The sequence below is a fragment of the Micromys minutus genome, assembly GCF_963924665.1.
Source record: "Micromys minutus genome assembly, chromosome: 1".
Lineage (NCBI taxonomy): Eukaryota > Metazoa > Chordata > Mammalia > Rodentia > Muridae > Micromys > Micromys minutus.
Window position 1 is genome coordinate 138,329,280 of NC_137969.1, and position 24,465 is coordinate 138,353,744.

At 34.4% G+C, this 24,465-nt stretch overlaps 1 protein-coding gene across 8 annotated transcripts in view; it reads right to left on the reverse strand.

The window, feature by feature from the left end:
- The window catches only part of EPHA5 (EPH receptor A5), a gene marked incomplete at both ends in the record, with an annotated part of 356,599 nt that overhangs the window by 36,512 nt on the left and 295,622 nt on the right, over nucleotides 1-24,465 (reverse strand). For 4 of the 8 annotated variants that reach the window (XM_080935768.1, XM_080935765.1, XM_080935763.1 and 1 more), the window contains 4 exons: nucleotides 9,036-9,221; nucleotides 9,891-10,016; nucleotides 11,508-11,575; nucleotides 21,696-21,761. In XM_080935768.1, the coding sequence (XP_080791894.1) occupies nucleotides 9,036-9,221; nucleotides 9,891-10,016; nucleotides 11,508-11,575; nucleotides 21,696-21,761 (446 nt within the window). The remainder of the gene's footprint in view (nucleotides 1-9,035; nucleotides 9,222-9,890; nucleotides 10,017-11,507; nucleotides 11,576-21,695; nucleotides 21,762-24,465) is intronic. The other 4 variants (XM_080935769.1, XM_080935766.1, XM_080935764.1 and 1 more) reach the window with 1 other exon arrangement.

Below are 24,465 nucleotides of genomic sequence, written 5' to 3' on the forward strand. Positions count from 1 at the left end.
AAAGCAATTTCAGTTTCTTCTCTCCCTGTAATTTATTTTTCTACCTATCACTGTGTATTTTAGACTTACTAGCAATGGTTACAAACTAGAGGTAAATAATGAACACAACCATCCTTAGCATCTGTCAATCATTCCGTATAACCAAGTCTGCAGTTTTCTTAAGTCCTTATAAAAACGACTTGTCATTTACAAACAGCCTAAGAACATCCTGAATTTAATGTTTTCTAGAGTGCTCACGTACAAAAATATGTTTTAAATGCTACAGGAATAGCTTTAATGTTAAAGGGTTGATTGTAAGGAAAATGCCTGTACTTGTTTAAAAGAAAAGCAACTCCCCACCGGCCCCTGAGCAATTTCCAGCAGGTTGAAACCTTGGATATAAAGGATTCCTGCAGGAGGCCAATCTTGTTTACAACTGTTGAGCCAAGGTCCAGAGAGCAGACCTTGGGACAGATGTCTTACAAAAAAAAAAAAAAAAAGGTATCTGATTTGCTGTAAATTTGTGTCTTAAATTTCTTCTCCACTTCTCGAAGCTTAGAAAAGAGAAATTGTATTGCAAACAGATCTGAAAAATCAGAAAGGCAGCTAACAATAAAAAGTATACATTTAGAAAAAAAAAGAAACTGACTCTTTACAGATGAGACAGGTGGCTTGTTAAAGTGACTTTTTTCAACTATTATTATCTAATTTTATAAGTCAGATTAATTAGGTATGATAGTGTAGGTTGAAATGTCAAAAGGAAAAAAAATGTAATTTTAGAAGGATGAGACACAAAATAAATTTCTAATTTCAATGGTGATGGAAAAGCAATTAAAATGGATGTTTGCAAACAAGTACAAGATTCTTTTGTTGATAAGAATAAGAATCTTCAGGTCCCCTTCGATTATTATTTTATGGTTGAGTCACTTTAATGCTAATTACATTTATTTTGGCTTATGTTTTGTCTCAGTTGCTGCTATCTAGCAAAAATGACATAGTAATAATTACCATGGCTTATTCTAACCATTGTAAATTCAATAACAGCATATAAATCATTTTTCATTATCCAGCTGGAAGAAGAAAAATGGTGTAGATCTGCCAATAATTTTGAAAGCATATTAACAAAAAATCCATATAAAAAGAGCTCATAAAGCATATCAAGACAGGACTTTAATCACAGAGGATACTCTATATCGCTTTGTGTTATTTCCTGAGGGCCTACCCCAGGCAACCCATGCAAAAGAATCACATTTATTTGTGGAACTTGCTTTTATTATTTTTTATGATGTTTGCAAGTTAGCTGTTGTTTCCTAATTTGTTAAATGCTTTATGAAGAACTATATTATGAGTTGTAGCTGAAGTTATATAATCATGATATGACAATCAGTTCTTCTGAGATCAAGTGAGGTTCAAAAAGTTTGTTACCACAGTTGACCAGAGAAAGCATTTTAGAAAGTCAGGCTGTATATATGAGGAATGTTCTATTTCTTTTTCTATGCTAATATTGACTTGCTAATCATGACTATGCCAAACAGTCTATGTAAGAATTGACTCCTTTTCTGAAGGAATTAAATTTCTCCTATTGTTCTCCATTTAAGTTTCTTTCACTGCTTCTCTCTTTGTCTCTGTGTCTGTCTGTCTATCTGTCAATACCTTCTTCCTTCCATCTACATCCCAACACACATACAGATACACACACAGACACACACACACACACACACACACACACACACACACACACTTCGGGCAATCTACTATAATGTGAGTGTACTTTTTTCTTATAAGAATTATCTAAAGTTCTTGAGGCTAAGAAGACATGTAAGAATAGAAATCAGTTTGCATTTATGAAGGGATAGGTGAAGAAGGAAGTAGGATTTGCTACTCAGTAAGTGCACACTTTCATTTATACAGAAATTGTTTGTGGAAGTTCAAAACATCCTTTGCACAGCACTCTGTTAGGGATAATGAGTTAAAGTGTCTTGGTTTTCTTTTGTTTTTGTTGTGTTTTTGCTTTCGGGGGGTGGAAAAGATAGATATCATTATACACACTGGTAATTATATTCCAAGAAAATTTTGTTGGTTGTTTGATTTTTTTCTGGTTTTATTTTGTTTTCTTTGTTTTGAGTATAGGGTTGATTCTCAGTTTGTACTTTAGGTATTCAGCCTTATATTTATGATTGTACTTGATTCTGTTTTAGGGATCTAAAATTCCAGATGACAGAAAACATGTTTGTATTCTGTGGGGTTTTTAAAGTTTGTTTATTTAATTAATTTAGTGTGTGTGGGGGGGGGTGTGCTAAAATCTATCTTTAAGAAAGGTAGAATACTACTTTCCCTGTTGTGCAATCTTGCAACCCATATGCCAAAGTTATTTAAAGAAATCTCTGTGAAATCTCGCCATAGATCTTGCTTTTCACAGTGTGGCCCATGATAAACAGCAGAGGCACAGCCTGTAATCTTGTTAGAACTGGAAAATATGTGTCCCCACTGAAGTCAGTTGAAATAGATCCTGTGGTTGAACAATAACCCAAGAGGCAAGTTCAGTTCTGAGAACCATTAAACAAGGTTTCATCACACATCCGTAGTTAAGTCTGGACTTCCGTTACTGTTGTTTATACTAGCTGATTTTATGAAGCCATTAGTTCATCAATAAACACTGAAAGCACTTCAGGCTATTAGGGAACCTTTCATTTAGAGGCCTCATAATTCAATAAAAAGCAAATGTCCCAGGGATTATCTTAGAGACACATTCTATGTGGCAAAGGACTAAATACATTCCCCTGACTATGACTATATATCTACAGTTTTATTGTATTGTTCCACAGTATTTGGGCTGAAATTTTATTATTTGTACTGACACATAACAGTTTGAAAATAATTGTATTTTAATCTTAAGAAAAAGTAAAGATAACATAGGTAGAGCCTCTTACATATTAATGATCACTGCTAACCAAAAAGTAATGTACTATTTCCATAATGGAAATAGATAATACTTATTGCGTAAGAAAAGCAAACCAACTAACAAGCTACCCAAGAGTTAGGAAAACTGGTGTACATCTTTACTCTGTGAGGGGATTACTTGCTATCTGACAGATTCTGAAAAATGTCAGATGAAAAGTTCTGTAATTTCAATTGAAGCAAATATTAAGTGAACAATTCCTAATATGCTTCATCTGAGAAGAAATAAAAATATTTTTAAAGACATAATTAAAAACTTTCTATCAAAGAACATTTGAGTGCTTGTATTAATATAAAAACTCCCAAAATTTGTTATCCTCACTCTTACTTTCTTGCTCTTTTGGCATCTCTTGCTCCCCGCCCCTTTGCCTTCTCTCCCCATTCTCTTCCTCCCACTATCTCCACAGCCTCTGCTTCTCTCCTCCTCTTCTCTCTCTCTCTCTCTCTCTCTCTCTCTCTCTCTCTCTCTCTCTCTCTCTCTCTCCCCCCACCCCCGCCTAAGTTTAGTTAAGTTTAGTTCTAATTATAATAATTACTTTTACAGAAGGTATCGATTCTGAAACCTCACATCTAGTAACATTGTTTAGTGAGGTGGGGCAGTCTGGCCAGTGATTCCACAGCATCTGCCTGTAGCAGTTATCCAAGCACCTCCTCTTGCCCACAGCTTGGATAACTGCTACAGACCACCAGGCTAGTCTATGTGTGTATTGGGAACTGAATTTAGATTCTTATACTGTGTTGCAAGGCAAGTCTTACTGACTGGCCTATCACCAAGTCACAAATTTTTTAAAAAATGTAAAATGCATTATTTTAATTTGGTATACATGTTTACATAAATTGAATTTATTCATTGTTTTATATAGAGGACAATGGTATGATTTGATAAGTAATACATTTTCTTTTGCTGGGCAAATAAAATATATAATGTGCAGATTTTTATACTACTGAATCTAAACTATAGCATGTTTTCAGTTTTGAACTTTTTGTGCCCAAGCAAAGATCATCTTCTGAGAACCAAAGAATCAGTGGATGGCTACATTTCCTGGCTTTTGTCTGTAACATTTAATAGCCCAGTTCTTCATTCTTTGAATATACAAACGATTAAGTCCATTTTAATCATATTTATGGTTTTTATCCTCATCAGTTCCTAAGTACACACCTGATATGTAGCTTAACTCCTACTTTTATCATATGTAGTACACAGGACTAAGAAAATCAAAGCACTTTCAAACCAAATTTTATCCATTGTCCATTTTAATAGTTTAGTCTTCATGTGAGTTCTAAAATGGACTCAAAATGTTCAGGCCTGCCATAGATAGGAGGATTCATAAGTACAGTCATTTGTGATGGCTCACGGTTGTCGTAAAGGTTATAAACCAGGTACAAAAACAAATATAGTGCAGTGTACAGTGAAAGCAAGAGCCAAGAAAGGCTGCTGCCGTTTATAGGCTTGCCTCTGCGTGGGAGCTATTCCTTTACTAAACGTGTGAAATCTCTGTAAGGCTGGGCTTTGATTGCTAAGATGGAAGTGAGAACATAAGAGCACCATGCCTTTGCAACTTGCCTTCCACACTGGCATGCTGATCTGGATCTAGAGACTGTCTTTTGCTCAGCTATTTTGCATCATGGAGTACCAACCTGTTAACCTGCAGACATAGAGGCTTAAAGGAACAGCGACTATACATGACTATGACCCCATGGAGAACCTCCCCAGGGAATTAGAATTGGATGGCAAATGAAAGTGAAGCTACCGAATGAAGTAATGTGAAAGGGAACACCAGATGCGTAGAATTTCTGCAGAGAAGTTATGGGAATATGGCGACATGCCATCAAGTTCACTAGGTGTTGTAATAAAGGTGCGTCACTTCTGAAGCATAACTGAAAGAAGTGATAAAGTCTGAGGGCCACAGGTGAGCAGAGTTTGCTGTGAAAAGCTTTGCCAAAGCTGGAAAGACTATCTCAGAGTCTGTTGTAATAACACTAATTGAATTAGAAAGGAGGGTCTAAAAATCACCGGGTCAATTGAGGAAGAAACCACATCACTCAGACATAGCACTTGAAGGAATGAATCATTTGTACTTGACCAGAAAGCCTTTTCCTTAGTATGGCCTCTAATTGTATTGAAAGGTGTCATGCGCGATGCTGACAGGAAGATAAGCAGCCGAAGTACTCTCCAGCTTCAACCACAAACACCAAAATGGCCCACAGTGCAAGATATTCCCATATGTGGAATAGTGGCACTTGTATCTGGGGGAGGGTAATCAGAAGTCGTAAAATTGGGGTTCATACCACTTCCTAAGAAAATATAATATTAGCCAGCTATCCTGGTGAGACCAAGGACCCTTGAGAAGAACCTCCTATGGCCACTTTCTGAAAACAGCATAATTTCTCATCATATTCCAAACATTTGTTCTTATATCTGCAGCTCAGAGCTACTTTCAACCTTAATAAAGCATTCGTTCTTAGGAGGGGATTATTACTAAAGAATTCTGAATGGCTGGAAATGCAGAGGTGAAAAGAGCAGATAGTGGCAACTAGTGTCCAAGTAATACATGCTCATCTCACGCCTTACACATATGATTCAGCAGACATTGTGGAAGACAGCACAAGAAGTCTTTGTAAAAGACGTAGGACTGAGGACATGTTCTGTGAGACAGTCTCTTCCAAGAAAGGGAAAAGCATGTAAATAAGTGAGATGTGAAGCCAATGTTCAGAAGTGGAGGCTAGGGAAGACTGGAGAATAGATGCATCTGGAGTGATGCACTGTGTGAAACACTCAAAAAATGAATGAAATCATTATATTATTTAAAACGAATCATCCTCTAAGAAAGAAGAAAGAAAACGTGAACGATCATAATGATAAATGTTTCCAGTTTATCAATATTTTCAGAATACTTCAGTGGTCAATTGTCAATTAATCTGAGTATCTCCTCATCCTGGAAACAGGAAAGTAATGTGATTAGTACTTAAAGGTTGTTCCAATATTTGGTTAAAATTTTCCACTTCATTATAGAAGTAAATTTCTTTCTACATTAATTTAAATAATAAATAAAACTATAAAATGCTTTAGCTCAATAGAAACTTCTTTTTCTTTCTCAAGACTATGGAATTTTCCACTGGTAGGAAAAGTGTGCATATAATATGCTCATGAGAAAGAATAAACACACATGTGGCTGTCTGCATGAAGGCCATATGCCAACTTCAGGTAGAATATCATGATTCAGGAAACAAGCACACACACACACACACACACACACACACACACACACACACACACACACACACACACACCCTGGGCATCTTATTAGACTGCCTGGCCAGTGAGTCCCAGATTTATCTGGTCATCTTAACCTATCCAACACTGGAATGACAAACTGACAGCATTCTGCTAGATTTTAGGTGACAGAACCTGATATTAGGTTCTCATCTTTGGTGAATAATTTTTTGACTCAGTCACCTTCAGAGCCCATGGAAATAAAGTTAACTAAGCCTGTAGGATGAGGAGATGGCTCAGTATGTAAAGGGTAAATTGCTTGTCATGTAGTCACTAGAATTTGACTACATGAGAATTTGATTTTCAATACGCATGTTAAAACAACAAGCATAGTGTTTTACATTTGTAAAACAGGAATATAACAGATAAGACAGGAGTCTCTCAGGAGCTCTCTGGCAGCCCTATCTAGCCTACTCTCTGTGTTCCAAGTTATTGAGATGGTCTGCATAAGGAAAACCAAGCAACAAAAGAAAGAAAACTAAACAGAAAAAAATAGTGAAGGATTCCTGAGAAACAGCATCTCAGGTATGCATTCATACATGTACATGAGGGATTTCCCTCAAGAATGTGCACACTATTGAAAGAAGTAAGTTTTCTAACACTGAAATAAAACATAATTTATGTCTTTATTTCATTTTTTCCAGGAATTTCATTAAATACCAAAAATCGGCACTGTGTATACTGTCAAAGTGTCTTGCACTGCAAATTAGTCAATTAAGCTGAAACCTGTGGTGTTTTGAAGTCAGGAGACTTTTCTTATATATGTTATATGTAATATACATACTGTGTATACAATTTCATAACAAAACGTCACAGAAGGTATCCAAATGGGTTCTTAATCTTTGTCACCCGCAGTGCAAGAATGACAGAGAGGCCTCCCAATGACATCATTTATTGGGGTGCCACTCCAGACACCCCGCTTTAGCTTTCATCAGAAAAATTACAAGACTTGGTTGCACTTATGTCTCATTATCTCTGTTCTGCAGGTTTCGAATAATTGCTGAATAAATTAGCATCAGATCAGAGAGCATGAAATTAAGGACACAAACAAAGTGAGCCGAAGTTGAAGACTTCCTAAGTTAAACATCAAGGGCTGCATTTAAAAAAAAAAGTGCAGTTCCAGCCCACACAGATCATGAAGTTGAAACCAAAGACATATTTCCAGCTTTTACATTTGCTTTCCTAATACATAGCCTCCTTTTGGGTAGCAACATCAAGCAGAATATTTCATTAAGAGAATGAAAATTAAAAACTCCCTTCTTCTCTGCAGTGCCATTTTTAGTATAGAACTCACATGATCTGCATAAGACTATGCATTGACTTCAGCATTAGCTCCTAATAATAAATATTATACATGCATGTAAATATATGAGAAATTTGCCTGCATTATTTATGATAGGGTGTTGTGTCAGGTAAGTTCCCCAGTACATGTTGTATAAAGATGGTCTATAACAAATCAAGAATATGTAAATATGAATGGATATAGTTTATAATTTGGAGCATCACCTGTTACTCTGAAACAGTTATTTTAATACCTGAAACTATGTGTTCATTCAGTAATATAATTTACTCACTAACTTACACAAAAGGACATTATAACAATCTCTGGGGCTAACTGTCTCTGGAGGTAGGCATTATTTACCTTTCTTGTATGACAGTGAGGCACTGGGTGTTTAAATAAAGCTGCTGTTTTGAAACACATTTACATAAAAGAGTTTCACTTAAATATTCAATATATTAAGTATCTAAGGACATCTCCCTGTTTTGCTGGAGAACTCAAAAGTGTATCAAACATAAGAAAGCTAACTCTAAGTTTGTAAGAAGAGTTAGGGACCAAATAAGAGAGCATTATAGATTTTTGCAAACATCTTTATAGCCCTGGAATGATCCACAGATCACACATAGGCTGAAAGAGGGGTGATTGTGTCACATGATTTAGAGAATTTCAGGCTAGGTTCAGAACTCACAATTCAAAAATTACATAAATAACTACAACTAAAGGCTTAATTTTAAGATTTTTGTTGTTGTTTTACTGAATCTATTTTTTTTTTTTTTTTTTAGTTTGTTGTTTTGGCAGTGAATTTATGGTAAGTGAATCTACTTTTTATAAAATGAAAATTTGGGGCTACTACAGACCATCTTTAAGAAAAATATTCTATATACAGGAAAAATGTGCTATTTGAGAAATTAATACTTTTTATTTGATCAGTTATTTGGCGATGATTCTTATTGGATATTCTCTGTATTTACATATCAAAGGTTACCGCCCTTTCCCCCCACTCCCATTCTTCCTTTCCCTCAACTTCCTTCCAGGATGGTGCTTCCTCTTCCACACCCCCTTCTCCCATCTCAGCTCCCTGGCATTCTCCTACACTGAGAGAACAACTTGCCTTCTCTGTTGGTCAGTTCTTTTCATGTGAAACTGTATTTTTCTGTCTGTGAGACCTGATCACAAGGGTCACTTATGATTGTTGGAAAACACAAATGTTTGCACTAAAATTCTTAACTAGTAAAATTAGAGTTTTGAAGTAGCAAGAAAGATAATCATAAGGCTACGGGTTTCTTCAACATGAAGAATTATATTAAAGAGTAGCAACATTAGGAAGGTTTAGAACCACTGATGTAGAAGCCACAGTAATGTAAATAGATAGCCATGAAGTGTATTACACACACACACATTCACACACACACATTCATATACACCCAAAGACAGACACACAGACACACACACATACACAGAGAGATAGACAGACAGACAGACAGACAGACAGACAGACACACACACACACACACACACACACACACACACTGTGGCTGTACTTACTTTTAGTCACAACACCTTCTAGATGGATGATGTTTGGATGATCAAACTGCCCCATGATACTTGCTTCACCCAGGAAATCTCTGCGCTGCTTTTCAGTATAGCCAACTTTAAGAGTTTTGATAGCCACGGGTAATTCTCTTTTTCCAGGTAGCTTCAAACGTCCACTACAAACTTCACCAAATTCACCTTGTGATAAGGGTAGAACAACACTGTATGAACTCATTTAGAATTCTTAGACTAATAAAAATTTTAGAAAAACTATAAACTTGTGAAACATTAAGGTTCAGATGGAAGAAAATAAAGTAAAGGTGAGACCAAACATCCACAGTAGTATTAACAAAAGTAAATGTCACATTTGGAAATATTCTATGCATGTGATTCAATAACACCATACGGCTTACTAGTTTAAGCTAAACAATCCAAATGGTAACATTAGATAGAAATTAAAAAAATAAACTGACTCTAATTTATTTTGGTTTTTCTTTCTTCATAGTCTACTAGGACTTACTACTGATGATTAAAAAAAGAAGAATACAAAGATTAATTCAATTGTGCAAATGCATGGTCAATATGAATTGAACAGAGTAAATAATTTTCAGTATTACAGGTTCACGGCATATATACAAAATGCTATATGGGCAAAGACTCTTTACTTGGTCTCCCCGTTCATAAGACAGACATTTGCTCATTTAAATATCAACTATACAAACGAGAGCATTGAATGGTGATCTGTGATCAGTTATAGACAATTTTGAAAATCAATTACAAGAGGTTAAGACTATCCTTTAGGAAAGCAAGGCATTGATGCAATACAGACTGCAGCGCAAAGGAAGCTCAAAAGTCAGAGCCTCATACCTGCTCCAATAACTCTCTCGATTGTGATGCACGAAGCTTCAATCTCCTTGGCAAATTCATGCACAGCTTGATTGGGGTCTTCATAGGTGTGTGGATCAATGTAGGTTCTTACTCCTGGCAGTTTAACTGCAACAGTGCATGGGTATTATTGTGGTAAAAGTGGCTGAGTTAAATGTGACTGAACACTATTACTTCTAAAAATGACTGAGTTGCAAGAACATGCACTTTTGATTTATGACAGTTATAGACAGTTGTTTTCTTTTACAACGTAAAATGTAAAGTTTCTGTACATAAAAAACATGTATATGCTTGCATATCTATATAAACATATTTCAAGATAATGACCAGAGAGGGGACTTGGATACATTTTGAGAAAACAGTGTTTACTGAAGAAGACATGAAAATAAGGGCTTCTTTCTTGGTTTGTTCTATAGAGTCATTTTTAAGATATTGTAACAAATTATTAATTATGATTTGAAAAGGCCATTTGAAGCAATTTCTAGTAGTTCTTGAAGAGAAGTCAAGAAGAAATCAGAGCTTCTACTTCTCACTTTCTGTCTCTTCCCATTGATCCAAATATTACCTGAGTCTCAGGTACCACTATTCTCACAAGTCCGCCAATTCAGAGATGATAGCATGTACATACAACGATGAAGTGGACTCATCACTTTTCCTAGGTTATGCATGGTCCTTGTACTGGCTGGTTTTGTGTCAACTCGACACAAGCTGGAGTTATCACAGAGAAAGTAGCCTCAGTTGACGAAATGCCTCCATGAGGTCCAGCTGTAAGGCATTTTCTCAACTAGTGAACAAGGGGGGAGGGCCCAGCCCATTGTGGGTGGTGCCATCCCTGGGCTGATAGACCTGGGTTCTATAGGAAAGCAAGCTGAGCAAACCAGGGGAAGCAAGCCAGTAAGTAACATTCCTCCATGGCTTCTTCATCAGCTCCTGCATCTCGACCTCCATGAGTCCCAGTCCTGACTTCCTTTGGTAACGAACAGCAATAAGGAAGTGTAAACTGAATAAACCCTTTCCTCCCCAACTTGCTTCTTGGTCATGATGTCTGTGCAGGAATAGAAACTCTGACTAAGACAGGCCTGGTAGACTGACTGAAGTGAAAAATCTCTGCCTCCACCTATTTTCCAATCGACTCATGTTATGTACCACTTGCAGAAAATTGAACATATCAAAATACGGTAATTAAAGCTCTCTGAAGTTAAATTTTATGCTTCTTATGAAAACGAAAAAATCCCTATTACTGTCCTGCAAAAAGAAGCAGCTACATGATGTTCATCCATTAGGCCTGATGTTGTAAGGTAATAACAGATTTCCACTCACACTCCGTGGAACTTGGAGTCCACCTAGAATGTTGATTTGACATACAGTAACATTTATATAAGGGACAAGCATTTTTATTGCAATGATCATAATAGAAATATTTGTTTTTGAACCAAATAAACCAGTCAGAGGTTGCCCAAAGCCATGAGCTATAAATGAGAGAAGTACTTGCTTGATTCATAGGCAATGGGTTAAGTCAATTACTACAAATTGCCTAACATGAGCAGCGATCACCAACATAATAAAGTCTCTTGCTCTTATTTTGCACAATTTGCTTACTGTGCCCATTATGAAAGTGCATCTTTTCCTCTTCTGGATCCTGCTTTGCTTTGCTGTAGCCACACCGCCTAGAACAAAGTGATCTGCAGTTAGCCACATCTAAACATGGTGAATCAATCATATCTCCCCAGAAGCAGCAAATAAAATCGAAGTTTCTCAAACCCAGAGTCAATTTCTATGCCAGTAATAAGAAATAAGAACAACACTCATTTTGAATGGAACTCACTTTTGAGCTGCTATTTTTTGATGCCCAGCAAATCATGTTATCTAGATTATACTGTCTCAAGTCATCTAAGCCTATTTTTAAGGTCATTACCTCATATGCCACACACAGGCAGGCATCTTCTGTTCTCTCCTTCCTTTATTATCAGCCCATTTTTCACTCACTGTCTTTTCCAGCTTTAATTGCTCAATAGTTTTCTCTTGTTCATCTTCTTCTAACTTTGGCATCATTATATATATATATATATATATGAATATATACATGAATCTGTCTGCCTCTCTGTCTGTCTGTCTGTGTGGTGTATTTTGTTTCCACTGCCTTGATACTTACCCTAGCTCTTTTAGCAGCTCTTTCGAAAGATATTTTACTCGGATAATTTTGTTATTTAAGAGAAACATGTCTTGCCTCTTCCATCTGGCCCCTAGACACTAGTCTCCTGCATTTCTCATCTAGCCAATAATTTGCAAAGGTTTGAAAACGTCTCTCATTCTCACATTATCTAAAGCTCATAAATGACTTCTTATTTTGTGACCAGATATTACTTGATGTTTCTCTCTTTCTCCTCATTTATAAATGGGTATTTTCAAAGACCCCAAACAAAATCTCTGGCATACTTTATTCTATCTATCCATGTGCATTCTTCTGTTTAACAGCTCTGGATTAAGTTCTTGGAAAGCCCTATTCTTGCTTCTTATATGTTGCTTGCATGGAAGTATCCCAGGACTTTCCAAACTCACGAGAACTAAAAGAAAACCTCTATATTTCTCTCTTTTTCCAACTGTTCTCATATATTTTCAGTGACTAATACCAAAATGGCCTTGTCCCTTAAACTTGAAATATTAACCTTATATTCTTCACTATGACGCAGTTGTCCCAAGATCTATATGATATACATCCCAGGACCTATATCTTCAGTATTTTTCCCACTTCATCATTAACAACCTTTCATTTATTATCTGAAAATCTGTGCCTTCAGAACAATATCTGTCTATTCTACAGTTTATTTCCTAAAGCATACAGCTATTCTTTCTTAATTTATTTTGATTTAATCAACAGTGTTTTTCTCTGTATTCCTGCTGTCATGCAATTCATTATGTAGTCCAGACTGGAATCTGACTCCCAGAAATCCTCCTCAGTCTGCCTCCAGAAAGTTGAAATTCCAGGAATGTGCTACCAAAGTGTTCTAGATATTTTTATTGTCAAAGCACATGACTTAAAATAGTATTCTATTGAATTATCTTTCTACTCTCATCCATAATAAATAATAAATTATTAAAAATATTTTGCATTTTTTCTAAAATCTACTTTCATCCTACTGCACATAATCCAAAATTTTCTAGGATAATTTCTGCATGTCTTTATAATTTCAGCTTACTGATTTCTTTTTAAGTATATTCTCCATAACAGTGTTCAAATATCAATTGCCTTTTAAAGTTGTGCTTTATGTATTCCCGCTGAACACCCAACTTCAGGTAGCTCTTCTACTCTCTCATGATGTGATTCTTACACTATAGGGCAATCCCTTCATTTTAGTACATTTCTCTTCAGTAATTTTGCTATTTGTCAGGTATTTATATGACAGGAATGAGCATTCATTTACAAATTTCATCAGTGGACTAGTATCTGATTCGGAGTTGGCATTCAACATATTTTTACATTAATGAATGAATCAATGAATGACTGGATGATGCTTTGATTGTGCCTACACAATGACAGGTATTTGGAAGATGGCTATGCTGATGAATACTGAGTTGATATGGTACATGATTAACCGTATAACATTAAACAGCCAGAAAAATATGAAAATATTGAAATTATTTTCAGTGAAACTCAAAAGAAGTGATTTTACTATTCATAAGATCCCACCACAAAATTGAATAAATTAAAAGTTTCAATCATTACTTCATTAAAAAATACAACCAGAATGACTAATTATTTTATTATGAATTTGATTGATGATTATTGTGTGCTATAGGTACAGAGTTAAATAAGTCTTTATGAAGATTGCTTTTTGGGCTTGCATATGGGGCAATTCAAAACATATTTATGTATTTCAACTTCTGGCTGTTATAAATAAGGCTGCTATGAACATGGTGGAAAATATGTCCTTGTTGGAGCTTCTTTTGGGTATATGTCCAGGAGTAGAATAGCTGGGTCCTCAGGTACTACTATGTCCAATTTTCTGAGAAACCGCCAGACTGATATCTAGAGTTGTCCCAGCTTACAATCCCACCAACAGTGGAGGAGTGTTCCTCTTTCTCCACACCCTTGCCAGCATCTGCTGTCACCTGAGTTTTTGGTCTTAGCCATTCTGACTGGTGTGAGGTGGAATCTCAGATTAATTGTGGCTTGCAATTCCCTGATGATTAGGGATGTTGAGTATTTCTTTTAGGAGCTACTCAGCCATTCAATATTCTTCAGTTGAGAATTCTTTGTTTAGCTCTGAACCCTATCTTTAATAGGATTATTTGATTTTTCTAGCGTCTAACTTTTGAGTTATTTTATATATTGGATACTAACCCTCTATCAGATGTAAGATTGATAAAGATCATTCCCCAATCTGTTGGCAGCCATTTTGTCTTCTTGGCACTGTGCTTTGCCTTACAGAAGCTTTGAAATTTTATGAGGTCCCATTTGCCCATTCTTGATCGAAGAGAATAAGCCATTATTGTTTGTTTAAGAAATATTTCCGTGTGACTATGTGTTCTAAGCTCTTCCTCACTTTCTGTTCTATTAGTTTCAGTGTACCTGGTTTTATTGGAGGTATTTGATCCACTTGGAGTTGAGGTTTGTACAAGGACATAAAAATCGATTTGCATTCTTCTGCATGCTGACTTTCAGTTGAACCAACACCATTTGTTGAAAAGGCTGTTCTTTTTCCATTGAATGTTTTTAGGTCCTTTGTCAAAGATTAAGTGCTCATAGGTGTGTGGGCTCAATTTTGTTTCTTCAATTCTATTCCATTAATTTACCTGCCTGTCTCTGTACAAATATCATGCAGTTTTTATCACAATTGATCTGTAATATAACTTGAGTTCCGGAAAGATGATTCCTCAGGAAGTTTTTTTTTATTTTTGAGAATATTTTTTTGCTATCCTGTTTTTTTTTATTGCAAATGAATTTGTAAATTGCTCTTTCTTACCCAGTTTAAATTGAGTTGGAATTTTGATGGCGATTGCATTGAATGTTTTGTCAAATGGCCATTTTACTATGTTGATCCTTCCAAGTATCCATCTACTGTGTATCAGCTAACAAGCATTAATTTCCATTTTCAAGACTCCTACTTCACAAGTAAATACATTAATAATATACCTTCAAGACTACATCTTCAATACCTTTTACCACTAAATAAACCTTATAGATATTTAATAAAATGCAAACCCTTCATATGAAAAAGTAAATAAAAGTTGAGTTCTCATCTGAAAAACAATAACTGGGAATACTTTGATGAGGAATTGTTTACATTTCACTTTCTAGAAGTGAGAGCTAGAGGGGTATTAAAAGGGGGTTATTTTAGACTGTGTGTGCCTCTGGAGCTCTGTAATATATACACTGCATGTCACATTAACACATAAAATTAAGTTCTGGAACTCTTAAAGCATCATTAAAACAATCTTCAACAAGACAGAACCAGTAAAAGTGCAGCTGTCAGAGGTCGGTACTCCAGTAGAGGTTCCATTTCATTAACAAGGCTTTGTATAGAAGCAGGTTCAGTCAATATCATTTTCTCTACCTGCTCCAATTGAACAATTTCAGCCAGTCAATGAATAGTTTACTTTGCACATAATCTATTCTGTTTATGATCTCAAAATGTCATTTTTTCTTGAACAGAGAAGACATTATTTTCCTTCATATAAGATGTTATTTTATCAAACTTTAAAATGATTACACTAGAAATATATAGAGTGCTTGTTTTGACAGAAGCCCTTTGATTATGTATTCCCTTGTTTCTCAAGAAAAGTATTTACTTTCTGTAATGAGACAAGCTATGAAATTATATATAAGCCTAATTTATATTCATTGATAAGTACTAATAAAAACTGCCAGAGAGGTGCTTGACATAAAAACATAGTCATGACCATATGTGAATTGAGGAAATAACTGTTTTCCTTACCCATCCTAGGAAACAAGGTGATATGTCATTGTTATTAGGAACACTGATTGTGAAAATCTGGTTCCAGTCACTTGAGTAGTATTTGGACTTCAGAAAATCCGGAATCCATGAACAGATAAACACTGATCTATATAGAGCTGGGAGTATCAGCGAATAGGTAATTTCTGAGTATAAATTTACATTTGATAATAAATCTGGGATATAAGTGTAAGACACTCCAGAATACTGTGCTATCCAGAGAAACAGTGGTTTGTCAATCGCATTCTTCTGGCGAGTGATGAAAAGGTTGATGAATCAAGTGGCCAAGATAATGCCTAAATTCTGGCTCTAACAGCAGCCATCCATGAAATCAGACTATCCTATTATCTTACTCTTAAAAGGTTGAGAATATGTATAAGAGTGACATATGAAAACAGACATGTCTTTATTATTCTTTCTGTTTGTGGCTTAATTCTAACATGCCTTTGTTTATCTTTACAGCAAAACTTTTGAAAATCCAAAAATGTGCATCAGCATTAGCCTTTTTATCTTGCCCACAGACACTGCCCAATCCAGGCTTTTGGTCTCACTGTGTTGCTTGCTGGTCTGAAATTTGCTACCATAACCAAGTTGGCTTCAAGCTCACAAAAATCCACCAACCTCTGCCTTCAGAGCAATGATATCAACTCAGAGTATTTTCTTTAAACCACAGGTATTTTTGTACCTCAGCATTAACATTTTTTTTTCCTGAAATAATAATGACCTTAACCTTTTACTAATGTTCAATTTAGAGAACTTTACTCCTGCAATATTAAAAAGAGTTTGGCCTAACTTTAGAGTAAATTTTTTGACTTTTGCTTTTCAGAATTCTCTTTAATTAAGTCAGGAGTTTGGGCTCATGTTTTTAGTCTCAGTGCAGGATAGGGCAAAGTACTAAGAACTCAGTGACTCAAGATCATACAGGGATCATAATTATTTCCAGCTCAGTCTGCATTAGAGGGAAATAATTCTGGTGGGTTGAATTGGTATACATGTAATGAAAAGTTTTATCCACTTAAAGAAGGAAGTGTTACTTAAGAGCTCAGTTAACTCAACACTGTAAATTCAGGTAGCATATAAATATTGGCTTTTATCTACTGAACACTACATAGGTAAATTTTGTTTTAAGGGGCAACATTTTTCAGTAAGTGTACAGTGATGGAATGAGTGAGTACATGTAAATAGGTCTTTATAGATATTTAGGTTATTTTATAAGCAGAAGGAAATTACTTTTATCCATATTTTTCTCACATACATGCAAGGATCTAGAGATCCCAAGATCTTTGTGGAGTGTGACATATGAACTAAAAAAAATAAAAAAAAACTTAACTTCACTGAAACTTCTCAGCCCTATTTTTCAGAAGAAATGCTTCTACATGGGAAAATAATCTTCTTTGAAGAGGGAATAGCATGATGAAAATTATCTCAGAAAGCCTTTGCAAAACATTGTAGTATATGAAAAATTTTATTGTTCTGTTAACTTTGCCTTGAAATCTCTTTATGATCAGTAATAATAGAAAACTGAATACTATCAAGGTTTAAGCAACTTAAAGATGAATTTTAGCTTATTCTCACTGCTGAATTAAAATTTAATCTATTTAGAATTTTAATATAACAATACATTTTATAAAGTATGATAGAGTAGAATTAGTTTCTTATTTCCTGCGTGATTTATACAGCTACTCAAAAATATGTAGTTAATATGATGAGAAGTCGGTAGTGATGTGAAAAAGTTAAGATTGTGATGTATCAGGGAATTCATAATCTATTCAATTTTAACTTTTCTATTTCTTTTATCTTAATATATGTTTTGTGTTTTTATTATGTGCATGTAGGTGTATCTTTTTGATATACATACACATGAGTACAGATTCCTCTAGAATTTAGAGGCATCACATCTACTGAAACAGGAGTTACAGACCATGGAGTGCCACCCAACATGGGTGATAAGAATCAAACTCACTTCCAATGAAAGTATCATGTATACCCTTAATCACTGAGCCATGTCTCAGGTCACCTTTCTGTTAATATGTGCATTACAGGATTATGTTCATCTCATCTCTTATGTCTCTAATTAAAACAGAGGTAAATGCGAAAGTTAATTTGTGTTGGCAATTGTTATGCTCAGAATTGGTAATTTGAAAACAAAATGAGAAATGAAAGCAAAGAACAAAATAATATGACTAACTTCAAAATGCAGAAAGTTTTTTCTTTTGTCACTGAAGTCCTATAAAGAAGCATGTGGAAATATGAATAAGATAAAAACTATTGAGTAAAGACAACAATTCTATATGATTTGAATTTAAGATACTAATGAAATGACTACCTAGCAACTATTATATTTAGCATGTATTCATAAATATTCCATAAGTATATGTTGTTTTGTAGGTGCAAAATAAACAACCAAATATTCAGCAATAAATTGTAATGTCTTATAAATAATAATCAAGATATACTATATTAAAATTCAATGTTGTTTTTATAAAAATAGAATAATTTATTTTCTATGGCAATGATTATACTTTAGCCAATAATGATAAAATTATAAAGACAAACATTTCTAAATCTGAAGGAGATGTAAGCCATTAAATATAAAGCTTAATTGGGAGGGCTAGGGTTTGAGAAAGGGCCCTGAAAGAGTTAAAAACAGGGGAGTGAAAATCGATTTAAACAAAATATAATGTATTCATAAACAAATGAAATAAAAATAAAAGAAAATTTTAGAACACCATATTATTAAAAACAGAAAATAAAATTAAATACAAGCAAGATAAAAAATTAGAAAGACAAAAGCCTGGATACTACTATTTCTGAGGGTTACGTGAGAGTGGTCTGAAATCAGGTATCTGTTACCTTTCTATATAGCAAAGAAATAACTTATGTCAAACAGTAAATTTTAGTTAAAGGAAAAAAGGTGTTTGGAATATTAATGTTGTAATTATAGATATTACAACTAAGAAAATAAGCTTTACTAATAAATATATTTTCAGATCAAGATTTGAAATAAGATGAATTGATAAATTTCATCTTGGAAATGGTGAAAATAATGTTTTGTGTTTTCTTGCTAAAATATATGACATAGGGAAAAAATGAAAAGTGTAGAAGCCCCGGTAAAATTTAAAATAGCTGTACTTCAGAACTAAGAATTTAAATCAGTATTGTTCATGTAGTTATTTCCACAAGTATGTTTTCTATATTTTGCTCCAAGAAGCCCCTTGTATTTCTCCAATCTACTTAAATGTATTTCTAAGAACTGTTGTAACTTTAAGGTAAAGATACATGATAGGTGAATCACATAATATTAAGATCAAAATCACCAGACATAAACTCATACTAATCTTTCATAAAGGAAAAAATGAGATTCCAGGGACCAAAGTGTCTATAAATCTCTATGTTCATAAGTAGGAAGAATGACAAAATTCATTGAGAGCCATTCATATAGCAACTGAAAATCGTCTATTGTTACATACACAAATTCAGGTGACATTTTAGTAAATTTAGATCTTCCATAAATATTAGTAGCAATTAACTTTATTGTGAACCTGAGCCCATTATTTTCATCTACATATTGAGTTTTCTTCCCAGCAACACAAACACATACACAAAAATATCAAGTAGATTTTCCCTCCGATTTGGAACATTATTTGGTGAACGAAGTTAAGAAATGTTTTTACCATTGACTTTCCACTGTTGAAAACATGACTCTCTCTTCCCACAACAAAAAATAAAAATTAAACAACTGAAAATAAATCATGTGTGCATGTGTGTGTACATTTTCATGTATTTGCATGCATGTTGATGTGTGCATGCTTGTTAGTGAGTGTGTGAATGTGTGTGAGTGAGTACACAAATACATACTTATCTATATGTGCCTGGGTGTGTATGCTTGTATATATGTATGTATATGTGAATGCTGTGTCCTCATGATAGAGGTATAAAAGTAATAACCTCAGTGAAGGTTCTAACCTTCAATCTTGCTTGAGGTTTTCTACATTTTGTTGCTCTAAAGAATTAAATATGTGGTCCAGGAGATCTTCTGTGGCCATCGTTTGACTAGGAGTTCTATGACTACACATATGCAAGGCACTCACATACCCCATGTGTCTGTGCCCCTAAACTCTCATCTGCATGCCAAACACTGAGTGTTAATCCTAATTCCAATTATGTTGTTGTTGTCTGAGTATTTCATTCATTGTACTTAACTTGGTTTCTGAACCATGGACTCTTAAGTTTTTAATTATATATGAGATTTACTTGAAAGTTAACAAATACATCAATCAACTTGCTTTTACTTTTTAACTTAAATTACCTTATTTATTTATATTTATTGTGCATATTTTATTTACATTTCAAATGTTATCCCCTTTCTCTGTTTGTTTTTCTAACTGTATAAACTTTACTTATTTTGCTTATGACAATTTCTGTAACCAAAATATGTGTAAAGGACAAAACATGTGGAGAACTTCTTTGTCTGTTTCAGTGGTTCGGTTGTTCTTTTGTTTGTTTAGTTCATTTATAATTCATCGTTTTTGTGATTTCAAGTGTTTGTGGTTTGCCCCTGAATCATGATACTCAGAAGTATGTATACCTTCAACACTGGAAGCAAATCTGAACTTAGTGTAACTTCAAACCTTTTTTCCAAACGAACAATTTTTAAGAAAATGAGAAAAGGAGCAGTGAACTGCATTAATCTTTGCCCGTTTTTCTTCCTATCTCAGATCACTGGATCCCATTTCATCCCCTGGGACCTGTGCAGTCCTGTGAACTCCATTCCACACACAAGCTTCACTCATCAGGAAAAAAGTTAGTCTCAAATAATGAGTGTTATAATTTAAAACATTTCTCTTGACTCAATGGTTCATGCACTTGCTGCTCCTGAAGCAAACTGAGTTCATTTCCCAGAATCCATAGAGTCAACACAAACACTCATAACTCCAGCACCAGTGCCCTCTTCCGGCCTCACACACATTCACAAAGCAATACATACATACACACACATATATTTTTCCCTTAACAATTTTGACTACAAATGAAAATTATACAAAAATTCAAGGACTGAGCCTCTAGTAATCTAATCAGCAAAAAACTGTCTATATTATTTTACAATCTATCTCACTATGATTGAGCAGTACCTTGAAATGTAAAAAATAAATTCTTATCTCCGTAAACTATTATATTTATAAGCCAAATATTTATTTAAAGTTTTCTTTATTTGTAAATAATTAAGGTTACCCGACTGACATGCTGATTCTAAACATCATCATCATCATCATCATCATCATCATCATCATCATCATTATACTACAGGGGCATCAAAATAGGAATATCACTTCAAGTATCAAAAACAATGCAATCCCACTATTATCACGTGTGTTTTGTCACCAATGTCACATGCAACCATGATAATTATGATGAGAGAAGACTGTGATCACATTACGGACATCTCATGGTTCTCAGAGACAAAATTGGTGATTTTACCTGGACAGAAGTAGCACCGTACTTCCACGCGTGATATGGATTTTTATTGAATGGAACAACGAAAACAGTGACATGTTAAATATGACAGATGCTGTACTCCGCAGAATCTCTACTTCAAATCAGAACCACTGGAGAGCCAGGTAGAAGAAGCACAGATCACGGCAGCTATGCTCTCCTGTACTCTGAGCACTACATCGAAGTCTCTTTTAGGATTTAGGTCTATCTACACTTCTCAAAGGTAAGGTATGTGGTTCAAGGAGTGGTTAGATGTACACGATGGAGAGAGTGGTATAATTCTGGACATAGTGCATAGAGGTGAACATCACATAGGAGTAAAGTGGGAGGGAACACTAACCATATTAGGCTTGGATGGGCAACAGCGCACAGGGAAGAAGCCCTCCCACAGCCACATTCGCAGCAACTGAAAAGCAAACAAGAGAGCCCAGGATAAGGAAGCCATTCCACTCCCTCAGTGCAGCATAACGACCCTGTGGGTTCTATTCAGTTGTCTGCTTTGCCCTCCATATCCTGCAGGTATACAACCAAGTTTTTTTCTCAAAGTGCCCTTTAACTTAAGAAATCTTTCAGAATGAGAAATACAGAGCTGTTCTACTTAGCTATATCATTTTTTAAATTTACTTAGAATGATTATTCAGAAGGAAACATAATGAGCCGATATATTCGAATTAATTATATGAAATCAATAAAATATGCAAATAAACATGCAAGATTAAGTATTTGTTTTCTTATGAATTCTCTCACCTATGTTTTGAATACAGAAGTAATTATTTCATAATGGATTTGCAGGTAGCCTCCTGTTTACTGTGAGAAGGTCTTACCCTTTCAACCCACTGATACTTATTCTGGTAAAATTAATTTTCATAGTCTATTGAAACTATCATTGCAGGTGATTCTAAAATAACTTATGAAAATAATTTATTCTAATTTGCATTTTTGAATGTTAAAAATTCAGTCCCAAATGTATAATTTTAGATTATAGCTATATAAAGTAGATATTATATAATGTGTACATGTGCATAGAACGTTGTGAAACTCAAAATGACTTTTAACTTTCCAAATACGGATAGAAAAAGCTTGAAAACACAAAGTAAATTATCTAATAAAATGCAGTTTTATTGGTAGAAACCACGGACACTGGGGAAAGAAGTGATTTATTGCTTCGGTGCACGCACTGCCATTATTTTTTTGAACAGCATTTATAGTAATTTCTGGAGAACTGTAATGGGACTGAGTAATATCATACACCAGCAGGCCCAGGATTATGACTAAAATTGTCCTGTTTTGAACCTTATTTGAAATGTTTCTATCTCATTTTATATGAAATTTTGAAAAGGAAAATCAACACAACCTCCAATATATTTCCAAGTGCCTATGAAAACAGATAAGCATTTCTAAAGATAATGCCAATAGATTTTTTACACAAGAATATATAGGTCCATATGTTTAATTTCCTTCCTTTCTTCCTTCTTCCTACTCTTTCAAAGTATCATGAAACATTAATTCTAAGTATTGATAAATACCTGAGTATTTGGTTATTGTTTGATATAAGAAAATTGAAGCTATACTATTTCTTTTAAATACAAATATTTATGATGGTACATTTTAAGATTAACTAAGATTATATATGTAGGTACACATATGGGAGAATTGACATATTTCACTTTAAAAGGCAGATTTTAATGTATTTGTTTTAACAGAAATGATCTGGGGTAGCTTCACCCCATCTTAACAAGTAGGGTACTATTGTCCTGGGTGTCTAAGTTCTTCCAAGTCAAATACTAGTTCAAGGCAAATTCAAATTTCAGAACATGCCAGATCTTCCATTCCTGCTTTTGGGTGCCATGACACATGCTTTTGAGAATTTCCAGTGGTTAAAATGTCATGCATATAAATTTTATACTGTTCCTGCCTTGTGTCAGCACTCCAGTAATAGAAGAACACTGACCCACGGCCCACACCAATCTATCAGCCTCTTTGTCCTGTACTGGTTTACTGAGAACTGTCGTTTCACTTACTTCTATGTGGCTGTTTTTATGATACTGATAGAGAGTTAATGTAGATTTTGATGAAGACTTACATGCTACAATGTTAGAACAAGAACTTCTTGGGCTTGTAATGTACTTGTTTGTTTTTCTGTTTATTTATTTATTTAATAGCATGTTAGTTTCTTAAGATGGAGATAATTGCTTGGTTTGATTATGTTTAACTTCCAAATAAAAATACTATGAATAACAATGTTCTCTGATAATCACTATTAACCAAAACTCAGCATATTACTTATTCCTACTAATATAGGACACATGCATATATACTCATTATATATATGCAATACAATTCAATAAATAAAATTAAATAGTAATTGTTGAGGCAAAGCTATCCAGTTGATTTTACTGGTTAAATGGCAATATCGTTTCCCCCTAATGTACAAGTTTCTCCATGAAAATGTTTATAGAAAATGCAGCCAAGCATAATTTGACATTATCAATCATCAGAGTTCAAACAACAATTTGTGTTCTGACTCTAACAGTAGTAAAAAATGCTTGATTCTGTACTCTTAGGTATAAAAACTATGAGTATCATGCTACATGGATTAGACTGAATGTCTCTTCTTTCTCCCTCCAACTCTCCCATGTAATTTACTAGAAAAATAATTTTTAAAACTCTACAAATTGTATTCTTGAAATGTAGTATTCTCTTTATCTATTGTTACAACTTTGTTTAATTTTGGTAAGTTTAATAAAGCAATTTAAAACACTTAAGCATGTATTCAGCTGGTTCTTTTAAAATCATTTCTTTAGCTATTACTGACTACATCTTAGACTTGTTTCAAGAGAACTGAATAGATAAATAAGTAACTAAATTAACCTATTGGTGTGTGAATTGATAGCTTTAAAAGTGATTAAAAGTCTCCTATTTTACGGGATTGGTTGTGTGGTAGAGTATGTAATTATGACTCTTTACGGACTCTCCACTGAATTCTTTTAAGCAAAGAAGATATAATCATTTTCAGCAACATCATGATCCATATAAGAAGATAGAGTTTTACCTAAGAATAATTGATTATTGCCATAATTCATGTGATATTATCATAATATGTAGTCCTT